Source organism: Strongyloides ratti, assembly GCF_001040885.1.
Source record: "Strongyloides ratti genome assembly S_ratti_ED321, chromosome : 2".
Taxonomy (NCBI): Eukaryota; Metazoa; Nematoda; class Chromadorea; order Rhabditida; family Strongyloididae; genus Strongyloides; species Strongyloides ratti.
Window position 1 is genome coordinate 3,568,941 of NC_037308.1, and position 17,160 is coordinate 3,586,100.

Here is a 17,160-nt window from a genome sequence, read left to right on the forward strand (position 1 = left end):
AGTTACTGTCATTTACATTCTTAATCAAAATTCTTTATATATATAGATTCTTTAATAATAACTATCTTCAGTTAAAATAATCAAATGCAATAGAAAGAATTGAAAAAAAAAAATTTATTTGTAATTATTATATTATTGCCTTTAAGTTTGATTAGTCTAATAACAGAATTTGAAAGAAGTCAATTTATGTTAAAGCTTATAAAGATAAAATATAGGATGTTTATGAGAGAGATAATATTAAATAAATGAAATAATGATAGAGAAAGGGAAAGATAAGTGAATTGTAGTTGTTAAGAATAAGGATACTTAAAATAGTTTTAGTTATATTTTTGCTTTCCATATTTGATACTGTGATTTAATAATTTTATTCATATTTTAAAACTATATTGATAATTGTATTTTTTTTTAATATTTATCTATAGTAATTTTTATTTTTATTAAAATGAGATTTAATGCTTCTGAAAGTAGTTTACTTATGTTTCCAACATTAATTTGTCAAATTTTTAATGGTTTGTTAAAATTAAAAATTTATCATTTATATATAAGACTTTTATTAATTTTTTTTTAGTATGTATTAAATCTCCAACACCATACTTTTATCATGGAACAATGAAAAATATTACTTCTGTACAAGGATCTGATATTACAATTTCATGCTTAATTGAAGATATTGGAAAACATATGGTGGCTTTTATTAAAGATGAGATTCCTCCAAGATTAATTGCATTTGATGATAGAGTAAATAGCAACTATATATAATATTTTAAATTTAACCAAATAAATTTTTTTTTTAGATATTTAGGCAAAGAGAAAAATATGAAATTGTACCTCGAGTGAATAATAAGGAGTGGATATTGAAAATTAAAAATGCTCAAGTAAGCCAATTCTATTTTTTTTTCTATTGTTAATATTTCTTTTTTTTTAGGCTGATGATTCAGGTGGTTATATTTGTCAAATTAATACTGATCCTATAATAACAAAAACATCTTATGTTACACTTAAAAGTAACTTTTATAATATAATATTTATTATGTATAATTATTTTTTTAGTTCCACCTACTGTATCAAGATCATCAACACCTGCAGCTGTTGAAGTTCGTGAAGGACATAATGTAACTCTTATATGTGAAGCTCATGGTAATCCTCCACCAACAATTATATGGAGAAGAGCTGATAAACAATTGATTAGATTCAATGGTGCTACTGGATATGGATGTAAGTAGTATTAATATTTAAAATATATTATATCTTTTTTATAGCTTCTGTTTTTAATGGTTCACTATTAGAATTAATTAGAGTTTCTCGAAAGCATATGAGTGAATATATCTGTTTAGCTTCTAATGGAGTACCACCAGATGAGTCTTGGACGGTCAAATTACATGTTACTTGTAAGAATACTTAAACAATTTAAAAAATATATTTCTTTTTATTTTAGTTCCTCCGATTGTATTACCACAATTGCCAGTTGTAGAAGCTATTATCGGTTCTTTTGTTAGACTTGTTTGTAATGTTGAAGCCTGGCCAAAAGGAGATTTTAAATGGGAATTTAATGGACAGGAATTATATGAGAATGATAGAATTATTATGGTAATGTTTTTTTTTTTTTTACTTTTTTTTGTTATTTTATTTAATTAGGGAAAAAAAAGTTTAATTTTATTATTCTATTTAATTAAGTAATGAATATTTACATTAATTTCAATATATTTTTAAGTATTATTTTTAAAATAATAGTCTTTTTAACAATGTATTATTTATTTTTAGGAACAAACTGTTGAAGAACGTTATCGTAATATTTATATTCTTGAAATACGAGAACTTAATTATGGTGATTTTGGGATATATATATGTAGTGTGGTAAATGATTATGGTAAAGGATCAGGAGAAATTCAATTAATAGAAGCTCCAACACGATTAGAAAATAATTTGATTACAGAAGGTTTGTTTTTATCTAAATTTAACAAAAAAATGCTTCTTTTTTTTAACAAAATTTAACACCCGCTTATTAATATTATACTATATAATTAAATATTCTCCATATCCAAATTTAAGGTTCAGCATTTTCTTCAGAAGATGATGAAGATTCTTACCACAATTTAAGATCTATATTTCCTACAAAAAATAATCATAATCTAAATAATTTAGATAATGTAAAAGACAAACATTTTGATATTGTGAAACCAACAGAAATTGATAATTCTGTTTATTCACAAGTTCCATTATATAAGTTTGTCTCATATCCTCCACCAACATCATCAGTATCAAATATTTTAAAATCTGATCAAAAACGAACATTACTTGATATTATAAAAGGCATGAAATCTTTTTAATATATAGCTTTATGTGATGTAGCATTAAAAAAAAACTATTGCTTGCAATATCATCTATTAATTAACAATATATAACTTTTTTTTTTTTTAGAATTAATAAGAGGACCAAGAGGAAGTTCATCTGCGTCATCATTCAATATTATACCAATAGTAATTGTATACTGTCCATTTATATTTTCCTTCTTATTTTCTCAACATTTTTTCAATTAAATAATTAATATTTAACAAAAATGTCACTATTAACGGGAACTCAAAACTTTTTTAATATATATCAAAATTTTACTATTTAAAAGTTATACTGTCTATATATATATTTTTTTATACAATAATAAAATATTAATTTGTAAAGTTAAACTTTAGAAAAATAATATCTTTCTTTTATTAAAAATATATTTCTTTGAAAAAAAAAATTCATTCTAATGGAAGAAAAAGATTTTAATTTACAATCGATTTAAATGTAAGTCAAAAGTCAACTTTTGTAAAACAATTTGTGTTTTACTAGAGATGAAAAATGACCCTTTTGTTTTCTTTAGATTAAACTTCATGAAAATTGACGTCAAGTATAATTTTTTTTCCACATATTACTGTGAAAATTCTCAAGAACACTATAAACTTGGAAAAAATTAATTGTGTACTTTTTCCTTTACTTATGAAATGTTACTTTTTTTTAAAAAAATCATATAATTAATATTTACTTAACAAAAAAAAAAAAGAAATAACAATTTATTATAAAAAAAACCAGTAAAATACTACAAAAAATAACTATTATTAACATAAATAATTAAACAATTGATATTTAAACCATGTAAATAATAATAAAAAAAATTCTGCCTTTTATTTTGTGAAAGAATAATATTTTTTAACATACTTTTCTTTTAAAAAAAAAATGATACTAACAAAAATTAATAATAACAAACAAAATTAACAAATCTATTGTTGTCTAACTAATTTACAAACATACATTGGTCCAAAATTACTAGGTAAAAATGGAACAAGTAATATTCCCCTTCTGCATTGATCATTAAATTTATACAATCCTGTTGATGTCAAATGTTGTTTTAATTGATCTAATTTTTTTTCAATACAAACAATGCCAAATTTACGTTTAGCGATGGCACAGGCATTCTCTATAACAGACTCATTTTGAATTGGTGACAATGTACATGTAGAGTATACTATTGTACCGCCAACTTTTGCAGACCGTAAGGCATTTCTAAAATAAATATAATTATAAAATAAGTTTGTAATTGACGTTTTAATTGTCAAAATTATTTAATTTATTAATTATAAAAAGTTATAAAGTATTTTATATATATTTTATAAACTTTTATTTCTTAATAATTTACATAATAATTTTTATGATTGAATCTTTTATTAAAGAATGTTTATTGATCTTTAGTTTATTTATTAAAAGTGATCAAAAATGGCTATTAATTAATATATCAATATTTACAATATTATTATATAAACATATTTGGATATAAGTAATTGTTTCCATGTTGATTTATTGTTAAATAACTCACCGGGAATACAATTACCAATAAGCAAATATATAATTATAAAAATCTATTAATTTAAATTGTTATGATAAAAGTTTTCATAATAATAAAAAATTTTTCATATGTAATAAAACTTATTTAATTTTTTGTTTCTTAACTTACATTAATATTTTTGTTTGTAATTCAGGTAAATTAAGCCTATCATTTGTCAATTGTTTACTGTACATATTTCCTTCATCTCGATTCACTGACAACCTATCCGTTGAACATGGAACATCAGCCAAAACTTTATCATATAAATTTAATTCATCCCACCTTTCTACATCTGAAGCATTTTTTCTTCTTAAAATAATTTTTTCTGCATGTGGTGAGTCTTCTGGTACATAATTTATCAAAGCTTTTCTTAATTGACCTATACGAGTTATTTTTTCATCATTACATACAACTTTTTCAGGAAGACCTGTTTGTAACATTAGTAAACTTTTACCACCTGGAGCTGCACACATATCAAGTATATGATCTTTTTCGGCAATATCTAAAGCTAATACAGGAACAACAGATCCACCATCAAGAAGCCACCATCCACTTATTTGTTTTTTATCTATCCATGGTGCAGGGTAATCCATCAATGCACCTCTTGGATAAGAATAAATTTTTAAATTCCTTGGATAAAATATAAAATCTTTTTTTGAAGAAAGTGAATCATATTGGCCTTCGAATCCGGTAATTCTACAATAAAATAATTAATGTCTATTTTATTTTATATGTATGAATTTAATATTTTAAAAATAGTAATAATTTTAATTACTATTTCTTTTTATATTATTCATATTAAAATTAATATTTTATAGGATTTAGCTTAGACTGATAAATTATTCTTTTACATTTACCAGCTCTGTATAAATCCAAAAACATTTTTAAAAATAAAAAATTTAAACAATTTAATTATATATATATTTATCTAATCATAATTATAAATCAACTTTTCTAATACATTTCTCATACAACATTTAAAGGAAAAAAAAGTTAACTTATTTATAAAAAGCCGAAATATGATTAATAGACATTGTTAAATAATTAATCTTTCAATTAGTCCCTTTAATCTATAATTGTTATTTGTGAAGATGTGAAAGATACTTGTCAAATCATCAAATGTCAATATACAGAATTCAAATGAGCTTCAAGTTATAATGTATAAATACAATAGATAAAAAATTCCTTAAAGTAAAAAAAATGAAATCATACAAAATTGCCTTCAGATTTTTAATATACATTTAAAAATTCAGCCTACATCATGGTAGGTGACATAACAGATATATATATATATAAGAAAATAAATTCTCAACTTAAATTATTTCTTCAATTAAATTTTTTTAAAAATATTCATCCTATTTTACTAGATAATCTTCTTCTTAGAATCCCTATTATCTTATACAAATCTTCAATTTTATTTAAGAAGACAAAATAAAAATATATTTTAAATAGAAATTTTAGATATATATATATTTATGGAAGCTTTATAAAAACAAATTAAAATTGAAGCAAAGTCGTATGTAAGGATAAGACTTTCAACATAAAATAATCATTCAAAGAAATTAATATATTTAATATAAAAATAAATAAAATTTCTCATATAATATTTCATTCTTAAATGTACCATTTTAAATATGATGGTTAAAAAATACTTTACTAACTAAAGTTAATTTTTTACTTATTCTTTTGACTGAACTGGAGCCCAGGTTGACAATGCATTACTAAATAGCTTTGGCACCATGGGACTCTAATTTAGTTCAAGAATATAACCCATTACTATATAATAAGTTAATAACAAACTGGAATTCTAAGAAGCGAAACAAGATAATAATAGTTTTGGCACTTAAGAATTCCACTTTGTTAATAAGCATATTATTGAAAAATATTTACTATATTAAAATTATACAAAACAATATAAACATCTTTTTAAGAAATTAATTTTTGAAATTATATTTTGAGAAACTATACTGTAACTTACTTGATATTAATATCATCAGAAATTTCTTTTTCTGATTGTATATCTCCAATAGAAAATGTTTCAGAAGATTGTGTAAATTCAGATAATCCAGCTTCAGATCTTTCATCAATATTACTCAAAATTTCCTAGAAATCAAAAATTTGATTAATAAAATGACAAGAACTTTAGTAATAAATTTTAATTTCTCAATATATTTTAATATCTTATTGAACAATAAATCTTGCTATCAAAAGTCACACAATTTGATATCTTATCTTTTATTAAATTTTATGATTATAATTATAAAAGTTTTGTTTTATTTTAATGCAAGCTGAGTTAGCATAATTCAATAATTTAATAAAACAATCATTCATCATGTAAATTAAAAAAGTATCCTCCTACAACATTCATATATGCTATTATCGTTTACGCCTAGTTTGACCTGGTTGATGTATATAAGTACAAAACATCTTATTAAAATTCATAGTCTTAAGTTTAATATGAACGAAATTTAATTATATCATGAGAAGTATTCCAAACTTGAACCAACTCTTGATTTCTGTAGAATTTTGTTACATTTCTTAATTCACCGGAAACCAGGAGAGGGTTTAAGTAGTTGGAAAAACTATTACTTTTACTATAATATGAATAGTCTGGGAAAAATCTATGTATATATTTTTTAACATTCCATTAGCATTTGAATCATCGATGATTAATCAAATGAGTTACTCACCGGGATATCAGATGCTCATGGGATGTTGTAAAAAAATTTTATATAATTGTTGCTATCACACGGGTTTGTTACTTGTTGAATTTAATAAAAATAAAAATTCACCGGGTAGACAAACGCGCGTGATATTAGCTAAAAAGTTTTACATTTATTTTTTTTTTTTGATATAAGGAAAGTATATGTCTTTAAGAGTTTGTCGGCATGGTGACTTATAATTGTTTAAGTAATTCACCGGGTGTACGAATTCTCAAAGATTTATATAACACTTACATTTGTATTTTCTTGAGAATTACCATCTATGTCTGTATCCTCTGTAATAAGTGCTTTTTTTTCAATCTCTTCTTTCTTTTTTTTTAACCTTTCTGATGCAACATTCATACCTTTTGTTAATTGATCAATAAGATTAACCGTTCCTAAATCTTTTATGATTGCCTCATTAATGTGACATTCTTCACTGAAATTATTAATGACTGCAACAAAATTATTTGGCGTATTAAGGCCTAGTCTAACGGAAGGCCAATTCTTGCCAAACATAGGACCATAATAAAAGTCAAAATGATCCAATGCCATTCTTGTCGGTGTTTTAATTTGGTCAGTTTTAGCTATCTTTTTTTTAAATTTTCCGCTTTTTTCACGTAATATAACATTTAAATAAATAGGACTTTTTAAAAGGCGTAACTTTGAAGATATAAAAAAGTTTGACATCTTTTATATAATATATGGATAAGTTGTATAATTTATAAAAAAAAAAAAAGAAAATTTAAAGGAATTATAACCTATAAAATAATTTTAAATGATAAAAAACTTTATTACAAATAAATACAGACTTAATCAGTTAATTACGATTTTGGAAGTTTCCTCTACCACCTCTATTATTTCTTTGGTTTCCACCTCCCTTTTGAATACCACCTCTTTGACTATGTCCTCCTCTACTATTCCATTGTTTTTTGAATTTTTTGTTATCCTTTTGTTGTTTTCTAGCTTCTTCAGCTTCTTTTCTTACAAGATCAACAACCTCTTCAGGGATTCGAATATACTTCACAGTTGAACCTCTAATAAGAACTTCTGGATATTTAACAAACTTGTCACCGTCTTTTGATGTACAAATGGCATCTTTTAAATGAATATTCATCCATGAATCACAAGTTGCTAAGTGACCGTTATAAGTTTCTCCATTTTTTAATTCAATAAGCATAGGATGATTTTGAGCAGATCGAAGAAGAGATTGTGGTAACTATAAATATATAGAATTTAAATTTTGAATAATAAACTTACGACCATGATTGTGTTAGCAAATTTTAAAGTATAAAATCTTTGAAAATACAAAGACACTTCTCCAAAACTTTCACCGAAGTTTTGAAAGTGTGTATATATATATATTTTTTTCTAATATCAAAATGTTTACGTTTTTATTTAGAAGGATAAAGAATAATGAAAAAATTTTAAAAGAATTTAGTAATTGTGTTCGATTTGTATCGTCAAAAGATAAATTGAAACATTACGTCTTTCCATCTATTTCTCAAGATGATTGTGAAATGGTAAGTTTTGCTTTTCATATATTTTTCAATTATTTTTAACAGAAATTTATATCTGGATGGGGACCGGGTGGACAAAAAGTAAATACAGCTCAAAATGCCGTTTTTTTAAAACATAAAAGTACGGGAATATTTGTCAAAGTTCATGAATCTAGATTATTGCCAAAAAATATTGAAATTGCCTTTGAGAGACTTAAGCATGAATTAGATAGACATTTAAATGGAGAAAATTGTTATGCTGAACAATTAAAAAGACTAGAAATAAAAAGAGAAGAAAGAAATAAAAGGCAAAGAGAAAAAAGAAGGAATTTAAAAAAAATGGAAACTATTTAGTTTTGGTAGGGGTATTTGTTTTTAAACAAATTCAAGTAAATACAATTTTATTCATTATCTACGTATTAATTTTTAATTAAGATTTCTTTTAACAGAAAAAGAAAATCTTTAATTTAAGTTGTAAAATCAAAAAAATAAGAAATTTCTTAGTGCTCAGAATATTAAAAACGTTGTAAGACCAATTTTGAAGAAAATCACTGTTTATATAATTTTAAATTATAAGTATACTTGAAAAAAAATTTTTACTCATTTTTAAGGGGTTAATAGCAAAATTATTATTATATTATTTTTTTTAATTTGAAAATATTAGTTAATTTAAATAAATGTATCATTTGAAAGTATTCTTCAATTTAATGAAAAATGGTATTCATTCTACAATATAAGAAACTTTTATTAAATATTGTAACACAATAAATTACTCTTTCCATACATTTTTATACTTTATACTAAAGATAAATTGTATAGTACCAAAAATGTTAGAAGGATCATCAAAGAATACAAATAAAAATTAATATTTATTAAATAAGATTAAGAAAATTTAGCATTAGAAAAGTCCATTTCTGGATGTTGTTTCATAAAATTTTTCAAAATATCTTGCTTTTTCTTTTCATCTGATGTTGGTAAACCCATCTCTTTTTGCCTTTGATCATACATCATCTTCTCAACCATAGCTCTAGTTTCACCATCTAAGTCTGAAAGTTTCGAATTTTCAGGTACAATCTTTTTAGTGTTTATTTCAGGATCAGTTACTAATAATTGAGACCACCACTCCATATTATGTATCTTTGCCAATGTAATTATGACTGTTTTTTTGTCTTCAAGAAGCCATGTGCAATCATCCAACTTCACTTCAGCTTTGAGATCTCCATTAATTACTAATTCATGGCCTTTTAAACCCACTTTTAAGCTCTTTTTTCCAAATTCAACAATAATATCTCTTGATTTAAGTGGAAATGATACTTTAAAAGGAACTTTAATTTCAATTTCACTCAAAGTTTGCGTCCATTGATATTTATCAAGATCACACCCATTACCTGAATTTGGTGTCAATTTATTTTTGTCCTCTTCAGTTTCCTCTCCATCATCATTATTCTCATTTTCTTGAACAGGCTGAGATTGTTTTTCTTTTAACTTTCTTTGTTCTTCCTCAAATCGTTCAGCCTCTTCTTCTGTGATTTCTTGTACCTTTGAAAATTCCTCATCTTCCTTAGCTTTTTTTGCTGCCCTCTTTTCAGCTAACTTTTTTTCCTTCTCAGCTTTTTCTTTTTGAATTTTTTCAGCATTCTAAAAGTATATTAATTAATAATTTTAAATTTAAATACCTTTCTAGCTTCAGCTGCATGTTTTTCAAAAGCTTTCAACACAATATTTCGTGCATTTTCAACAGATGATCCGGTAAAAAAATCTGTTTTACGGGATAAAAAATTAAACAAAACATCAAATAACTCTGGAACACCATTTTCCATTTGTTGGGCAAGAGATAAAAAAATTCCATCAAATTTCTCATTAACCATTTTTAAAATTCTAAAATTAATAAGATAAAAATTAACAAGAAAATAAATGGAAAAAAAAATTCAACTTCTAAAAACTTTCTTTGTTGTAGGAAAAAAAATTAAATCAATAAAAGATAAAATAACAAAGAGCTAAACATGAAATAACATATTAACTTTTATGATATTTCGTTATTTTAGAAAAATATGACAATAAAAATTAACGAAAGATAAATTAATAAAAAGGTTAAATATCAAAGTACACTTTAACTTTTAGAAATTTTTGTTACTATAGAAACAAGGATAATAAAATCAAAAAAGACAGTTTTTTTATTACCAGCAAAAATGGCCGCATCTCAGTTTTACAAATCAATTTGAAAATATTTAAAATTTTATTCAATAAAAAAAAAAGAAGAAATAATACCTTTAAACTAGTGTACTCAAACTATTAATATCCATTTTTTCAGATGTTCGTGTTATTCGTGGACATGTTGGAGAATTATATTCATCATTATAATAATTTTCATCTTTTACTATCTTACACCACTTGAAAAATGTATGAAGTGCTACAAATAATACAAAAATGCAAAGAAATAATCCTGTTGCTAAAATTGCTCCTTTAGAATATTTACCTATATTTGTTGGTATAACAAAAATAAAGCATGTATTTGTTATAATTGAAATCATTAATGAAACAAGATAAAAATATGCCATTATATTTCTCCAGACACCAGTTGAATTAAGATATATAAATACTCTATAAAAATAAAAAGTATAAAAAAAAAATATTAAAACATACTCATCATCGGAATATTCTAAATTTTTTGTAATAGAATAAGCACAATAAAGATGAATCAGGCATATAATTAATAATGTTGTTGAAACCATAAGATGGAATAAAGTTGTTAAAAATGCCATTTTCCAAAATCCATATTCAAATTGGTGTCTTTGATTACTGGAAACTCTTTCTTCTGATTTTGGTAAATTTTCTACAAAACTATCAATTCTCAACGTTGAAACAGTAATAGATACAGAAGAAATAAAGATCATTAGTATTATTATATTACATGAAACTTTAATTTTTCTAAATTGATTAACTTTATATTTAAACATTTCTTTGATTTTAGGTGAATGAATTTTTTTAGGTGAATAATTGGTAGATCCAATTGATTCAGGTTCAAAATGTTTATTATTATTTATTATACTTGAGTTTGTTGTTAAGTGATTGTTAGTAAAATTAACAGTATTACTCTACATAATAGTTAATTAATTTTTGTTAGTATTTTAATAAATTTTTATTTTATTATATTGAATCTTACCTGTGATACTGAAGAAAATTCATTGAATGTTGGTGGAAGAATAGAAAATTTTTGATTAGCAGTAATTGATTTTAATGTTGAAAAAATTGGTGTTGATTGTAGTAATAAATTACTATTATGTGATGATGTTCCATCAAAAAGTGGAGTTGATGGCAAAGTAGGCATATTGAAAATATAATGAATAATTCAATTTTACATTCACGGGTCAAAAAATGAATAATCGAGTGATGTTATTTAATAAAATAAGAAGAGTATAATGCATTTAAAATGCCCGTTATAGTTTAAGCGATGATGCCGGAATATGTCTAATCTGTATATATGTATATAAGTATATGTGAATGTTGATTGAGTATACATAGAAGCAGATGTGTGAATGTCGGAAAGAAAACCCTGTTCTAGAGTTATTGTTAATTTAATATTCTTAACCTCATGCAGAGCTTAATTATTTTATCTACAGGTGGTGGAAATAATGATTCGGTTACCTTTGAAATTTTTTAATTTATTATATTATTATTATAATATTTCAATTGGTTATTGTGTAAATATTTATAAATATTTATAAATAATATTATTTAATTGTTTTTATAGTGAAATTAAATTTGATGCCTAAGAAAAGTTAATGATGTTTGACAATTAAAAAGCATATCATAATAAATATTTAAAATTTTTTGTCTGTTTTTAATAAACAAATGAATCAACTTTTCTCTAACAATATTTTAATGTTGATTTTTTTATTATTGACAAGAAATTATTAACAAAATAAATTAAAATATATAAAAATTTAAGAAAATTAAGATAAATTTTTATTTGTATATCTTAAAGTTTTTCTAAAAATAATTTTTCTTATTTAATTTTTTATTTTTTATAAATATTTTATCAAAAATAATAAACCTTAACAAAATTAAAATGAAACTTTTTATTTTATTATCTAAATTTATTTATTGGCTACTTATCTAATGATAAAAATATAGGCAAGAAAAAAAATATATTATTGAGCATTAATTGTTGATAGCATATCTCTGCTGACATAAATAGTATCAATGGATGCTGGTTTAGAATCATTATTTTGAAATGCTGTACGAAGACTCGTAACACTCCAGTTAACCTCAAGAGGACTTAATTGAATTTCAGGAGCAGTTCGTGGTGGTGGACGGCGTAATGGTTTATGAGCAGTAATAGATGAAATTTTTACTGCTTGTGGTGAAGTGATTGATGATGTAAGTAAATTATTTGCTTTTCCTGGATTATCTTGTCCTTTCCAATTTGAATCATTATTTATAGATGACATTTTTGTTAATAATAATGATTCATTTGATGGTGATTCTTTAAATTTATAATTAGAAGGAACATCAAATGTTCGTGGTTGAAATGTACTTCTATTAACTGATGATTTCCAATTTAATGAATTTGCCTGACCAACAGGTTTTTTTGAGTAAGAAGATTTATTTGTTGTTGATGAAGAAGAAATAGATGATGATGAATATCCATAATCTTTTCCAATGCATGTAATAGAATTAGGTCTTGATTCAGTTAAAGTTTTTGTAGAATCTGATGAATCAATTTTTTGATGTTTATATCCTGAATAATATCCTCTATTTTCACGATATTTATTTGAAGATAAATTATTAATACCATGAGAATTTATAACTTCTGAATCATATTTATAATTTGTTTTTAAAGGTGACATCACTCTACCTCCAGATGAAAATATATCAGGTTTAATTTGTATTTCAGGAGATGATATAATAGAACTAGAGTTAGAAGAATCACAAGGTCCTATATTAATAAATCTTTTTGTATTATGATCATAAGAAATTGTTCTTGATATAGGAGATAAATCACGTAAATCATTCTCGACAGATGCAAGAGATGATTTAAATGATAAAGGTGAATGTGACATCTGATTACTATAACTTTGTTCACCTGGTGATGTTCGATGTAAATGAGATTTCCATTGATATTTATTTGTTAAAGAAAAATCTCCTGTTTTTTGAGAATTTTCTCTTGAAACAACTGGAGTTCTTTCATCATCTATAGTATTTTTATTTTTTCTTATTTCTGTAACATTTGCACAGTTAGAAGAAGGTATCTCTTCAATATGTATTCTTGTTGGTGATTCACTTGTTGTCCCTGAGACATCTGAAAATGGAGATTCTAGTAATAATAATGAATCAGGTGTAATAGATCTTCTTTGGTTTTCACTGTCATCAGATAATCCAGAATCAGTAGATTGAGCCAATTTTTGTGGAAGTAAAGGTCCATCTTCTGTAAAATCATCAAATAATTCTGGTGTATTTCTTATTAAAAATTCTGCCAATTTTGGAACATTTTGTCCAGCGCTCAAAGAATCACCTTAAAAAAATAATATTAATAAAAGTTTCAATATATTACAACATCTTATACTAAATCACATGGTTTGAAGGACAAATGAAGTAATAAAATTAAATATTAGGTTAATGTGTCCTTCATTTAATGTCAACAATAGTTTCATCAACTTATTATAATTAAGATTTTTTTGCGGTGTATATAAAGAAAAAAACTTACTATCATTCCATAATAATCCTGGAGCTATACATACAGCCAATGATTCAACATTCATTTTGGTATTTGGTGACAAAGCTATCCTACGTAATAAACGTAGTACAGAACGTAAAAGTACTGAATGAGATGGTGGAAGAAGTTTTAAAAGACTTTTACATGAATTTAATCGTTTTTCATGATTTTTTTCTGATACAACATCCATCCAAAGATGATAATTTCCATTTAATAAAAGATTTCCTGGAATACTACGTAGATATTCTTTTAAAAGTGAAGCTGAACAATGAACAGAATGTTGTGTAAAATCAGGTACTTGACCATTATCAAGTTGAGATTTTAATTGTTGAACAGTACCCATTTTTGGAGATTTTCGAAATACACCCTCTGTATTAATACCATGCAAAAAAATATGATCAATTAATGTTAATATTGGTTGTGGTGGCATTGATCCTTCAAGTTCTTTTCCAAATAATCTTTTTGATTCTGGTCTACTTAATACTTTTTTCAATTGCGTTTTTAAATAAGATGCAGTTGTTGATTTGGATGCAGAAGTAATTCTAAGTACTAATCTAACTGTAACTAATGGACAAACATCTAAATGAGCTAATTGAGATTCAGAAAGTATTGCTCCTGACTTAGAAGCTACATCCATTAAAACAGCATATACATTTTCAATACCATTAAATATTGTTATTCCAGATGCATGAGTTTCAAAACCAAGTTCATAATTAGTTGCAACAGGTAAATCAAGTTCTTTAACTAATTCTGCCACAACCTCCGTTGATGATATACCATTTTGTATTTCTTTTCTAATAATTTGTTGTCTACCTTCTATTTTAACAGCAATTGATATTGTTGTTGATTTATTAGTTCTTTTACGTAATATATGTTGATTTAAAACTTCAAACCATTCTGCTTTTTCCTTTTCTGATGAAAAATGTGCCACGTAATTGGATATTGAATGTGCTGATGGGTAACCAATAAGAAAAGAACTAGAACAAGATGTTATTGATGAGATCCATATTTTTTCTAATAAAACTTTTTCTTTTAATTTATAACTATTTTCTCCTCTAAAATTATTTTAAAAAAATTATATATAATAAAATGATAATAATAAACATACTTTTGTTTTGATACTAATAATAAATCATTAAATAGAAATAAATATCTATGATGCGTCAGCAAATCAGATATTGAAGTAAGCTGTGCTGCTCCTTCTTTAATATACCTCCTTTTCATTTGCTGTCTTAAGGTATCAGACTTGGAATAATTAAAATTACTACCCACTATATTATGTGAATCACCAGAGATAGGTATATTATTAGAATCAAATTCAAGTGATTGCTTATCCCCTCCACATCTGATTACAAGAGGAGATAACACAGTACAAAATGTTTGCTCTGTATTTTGATTGCTGTTTGATGATAAATGTTTATGTAAAAGACGTTTTTGGGCGGCTGGTGATAAACAGTCGTTTGGTTGATACGAATAAGAATTTCTAAGTGTAGGATTTGTAAAATTTAACTGAGTCAATTGAGCTAGTCGTTGTTGAACTTCAAGTTGATTTTGTTGAAGAGCGTTCTAAAAATATTATTTTTTTTTGTTAGAAAAAAAAATATATATATATATTTGAAATTTAGTTTAAATAATATTTAAAATAAAAAAAAATCTATAAACATCTAGTTACAGATTACTAATAGTGTAATAAAATGTTAGGACAAGGTATCTACGTATTGTTTTATATAAGAGAGATAGTACAATGCTATATTAGATATAAATAAAAACACTTGTTATTATTAAATATATATATATATATATATATGAAAGTAATTATTATTGTGTACAACTTTCTTAGAATGCCATTTAGTTAAAATAAGAATATACATGCAATTGAAAGTAATAATGCCTTTTCGGTCAGTAGTACACACTATGACTATAATATTTGAGTTCACAATCGCTTATTAATAAAAAGACGTAACAAAGACAAAGTTTTAACTTTAAATTTAAAGATATATATCAATATAGATAGAAATCATTCGATAAAATAAATGATTTAAAAGAAAGATTCAATTAAATATAATTTTTGTCATGAATTTTATAACTAATGCATTTATGTTAAATATATGTTGATTTATAAATATTAAACAAATAAATGAACAATATTAAAAATTGCTTTATAAGTTTTAAATACAACTCAGTAAACCTGACTCATATAAAAATTTAAGTAAAAAAAAATGTTGATCACCCTATTAGGATCAGTGTTGTCATCAGCAAACAAACAATAATCTATTTTTTTTTTATTATTATTAATATAAAATATATATATATATTTAAAAATTGTGAAAATTTATAAATAATAAATAAAGAAAATTTATTGTTATAGAAAAATGTTATAAATAAAGTTTATGTTTTATTAAAATCAATTTATTTAAACAACATGATTTGTTTAAAAAGCTAAATTATAACAATATATATATATATAACATAAATAGATACATTTTATGATTAAAAATTTTTATTACTAGAAATAAATAAAATTATAGTCATCTCATATATAATAATTTATTATAAACTAATAGGGATAATGTCCACAATACCAAAAATAATAAATAAAAAGTAGATCAATTTTAATAAATTTGATGTATCTCGCACTCTCTTGCATCCTCTAACTAATGAGTATAACGTAATTTTTGTTAAGAAATTTTACATTATCAATTATTTGTATATTCTCTCTATTGTATATTTAATAGATGAATATTTTTAAACAAATTTACTATCATGAGTATTGTTAGTATAAAGAGGTATGTTATGTATAAGAAGAATATGGTGTTATGATAAAAACTTTTTACTGTTCTTTCTAACAAGTTAGTTAGCTTTAACTTTCTAAATCTATTGTAACTTTGTTTAATGTAAGAATAAATATATATATCCTCATTTCAATGTTTAATTCGACAATATATAATGATAAAAAGGCTAGTTTGAAGATAATAATTGAGTATTTTAATTGATGTGGTAGGAAATTGTAGATTAAACTTTTGTATTGATAATAATCTAGTATTAAGTATAAAAAAAAATAAAACTTACCTTTGTAGTATTTCTTTTCCTAGATGGTAATCTTAGACTAGCTCCAATACGTCCAACAAAATTGACAGTTTGATCAAGTGTTCTTGAAGCTGACAAAGAACGTCTTCTTGATGTCATAATAGAAAGAATATAAGATAATTAAATAAATATAATTATAAGAAAATAACTTTTAGTGTTATTTTCAGAATAATATCTTAAAAATAAAAGTATATAAAAATATAGTAATATAAAATAAATACTATTAATATATTTTATTTTATCTTTCATTAATTACTAATTTAATTATATTAAAAGAAAAATGTGAAGCATATTTTT

General features: G+C 23.9%; 7 protein-coding genes across 7 annotated transcripts; 2 read left to right on the forward strand and 5 right to left on the reverse strand.

The window, feature by feature from the left end:
* Positions 1-442: 442 nt before the first annotated feature.
* Positions 443-2,537, forward strand: SRAE_2000113100 (Immunoglobulin subtype 2 domain and Immunoglobulin subtype domain and Immunoglobulin-like domain and Immunoglobulin I-set domain and Immunoglobulin V-set domain and Immunoglobulin-like fold domain-containing protein; the record flags this gene model as incomplete). Its single annotated transcript, XM_024652047.1, has 10 exons — positions 443-509; positions 569-738; positions 795-875; positions 926-1,004; positions 1,051-1,215; positions 1,260-1,388; positions 1,436-1,587; positions 1,762-1,936; positions 2,050-2,310; positions 2,419-2,537. The coding sequence occupies 10 exons, from the start codon at positions 443-445 to the stop codon at positions 2,535-2,537; spliced, it is 1,398 nt and encodes a 465-aa protein (XP_024505663.1).
* Positions 2,538-3,257: 720 nt separating this feature from the next.
* SRAE_2000113200 (5-methylcytosine rRNA methyltransferase NSUN4) lies at positions 3,258-7,251 on the reverse strand (the record flags this gene model as incomplete). The annotated part of the gene is made up of 4 exons (XM_024652048.1): positions 3,258-3,540; positions 3,989-4,555; positions 5,838-5,962; positions 6,817-7,251. The coding sequence occupies 4 exons, from the start codon at positions 7,249-7,251 to the stop codon at positions 3,258-3,260; spliced, it is 1,410 nt and encodes a 469-aa protein (XP_024505664.1).
* A 130-nt stretch (positions 7,252-7,381) lies between these two features.
* On the reverse strand, positions 7,382-7,827 carry SRAE_2000113300 (U6 snRNA-associated Sm-like protein LSm4; the record flags this gene model as incomplete). Its single annotated transcript, XM_024652049.1, has 2 exons — positions 7,382-7,780; positions 7,822-7,827. 2 exons carry the CDS (start codon positions 7,825-7,827, stop codon positions 7,382-7,384), a joined length of 405 nt encoding a protein of 134 aa, XP_024505665.1.
* Positions 7,828-7,943: 116 nt separating this feature from the next.
* SRAE_2000113400 (Probable peptide chain release factor C12orf65, mitochondrial) lies at positions 7,944-8,414 on the forward strand (the record flags this gene model as incomplete). The annotated part of the gene is made up of 2 exons (XM_024652050.1): positions 7,944-8,084; positions 8,127-8,414. 2 exons carry the CDS (start codon positions 7,944-7,946, stop codon positions 8,412-8,414), a joined length of 429 nt encoding a protein of 142 aa, XP_024505666.1.
* A 528-nt stretch (positions 8,415-8,942) lies between these two features.
* SRAE_2000113500 (Nuclear migration protein nudC) lies at positions 8,943-9,928 on the reverse strand (the record flags this gene model as incomplete). The annotated part of the gene is made up of 2 exons (XM_024652051.1): positions 8,943-9,698; positions 9,737-9,928. The coding sequence occupies 2 exons, from the start codon at positions 9,926-9,928 to the stop codon at positions 8,943-8,945; spliced, it is 948 nt and encodes a 315-aa protein (XP_024505667.1).
* Positions 9,929-9,930: 2 nt separating this feature from the next.
* Positions 9,931-11,388, reverse strand: SRAE_2000113600 (Hypothetical protein; the record flags this gene model as incomplete). Its single annotated transcript, XM_024652053.1, has 6 exons — positions 9,931-9,938; positions 9,994-10,057; positions 10,337-10,470; positions 10,537-10,661; positions 10,704-11,155; positions 11,224-11,388. 6 exons carry the CDS (start codon positions 11,386-11,388, stop codon positions 9,931-9,933), a joined length of 948 nt encoding a protein of 315 aa, XP_024505668.1.
* Positions 11,389-12,211: 823 nt separating this feature from the next.
* Positions 12,212-16,962, reverse strand: SRAE_2000113700 (Rho GTPase-activating protein domain and Pleckstrin homology domain and Rho GTPase activation protein domain and Pleckstrin homology-like domain-containing protein; the record flags this gene model as incomplete). The annotated part of the gene is made up of 5 exons (XM_024652054.1): positions 12,212-12,873; positions 12,919-13,575; positions 13,768-14,831; positions 14,885-15,342; positions 16,846-16,962. 5 exons carry the CDS (start codon positions 16,960-16,962, stop codon positions 12,212-12,214), a joined length of 2,958 nt encoding a protein of 985 aa, XP_024505669.1.
* Between the last annotated feature and the right edge of the window lie 198 nt (positions 16,963-17,160).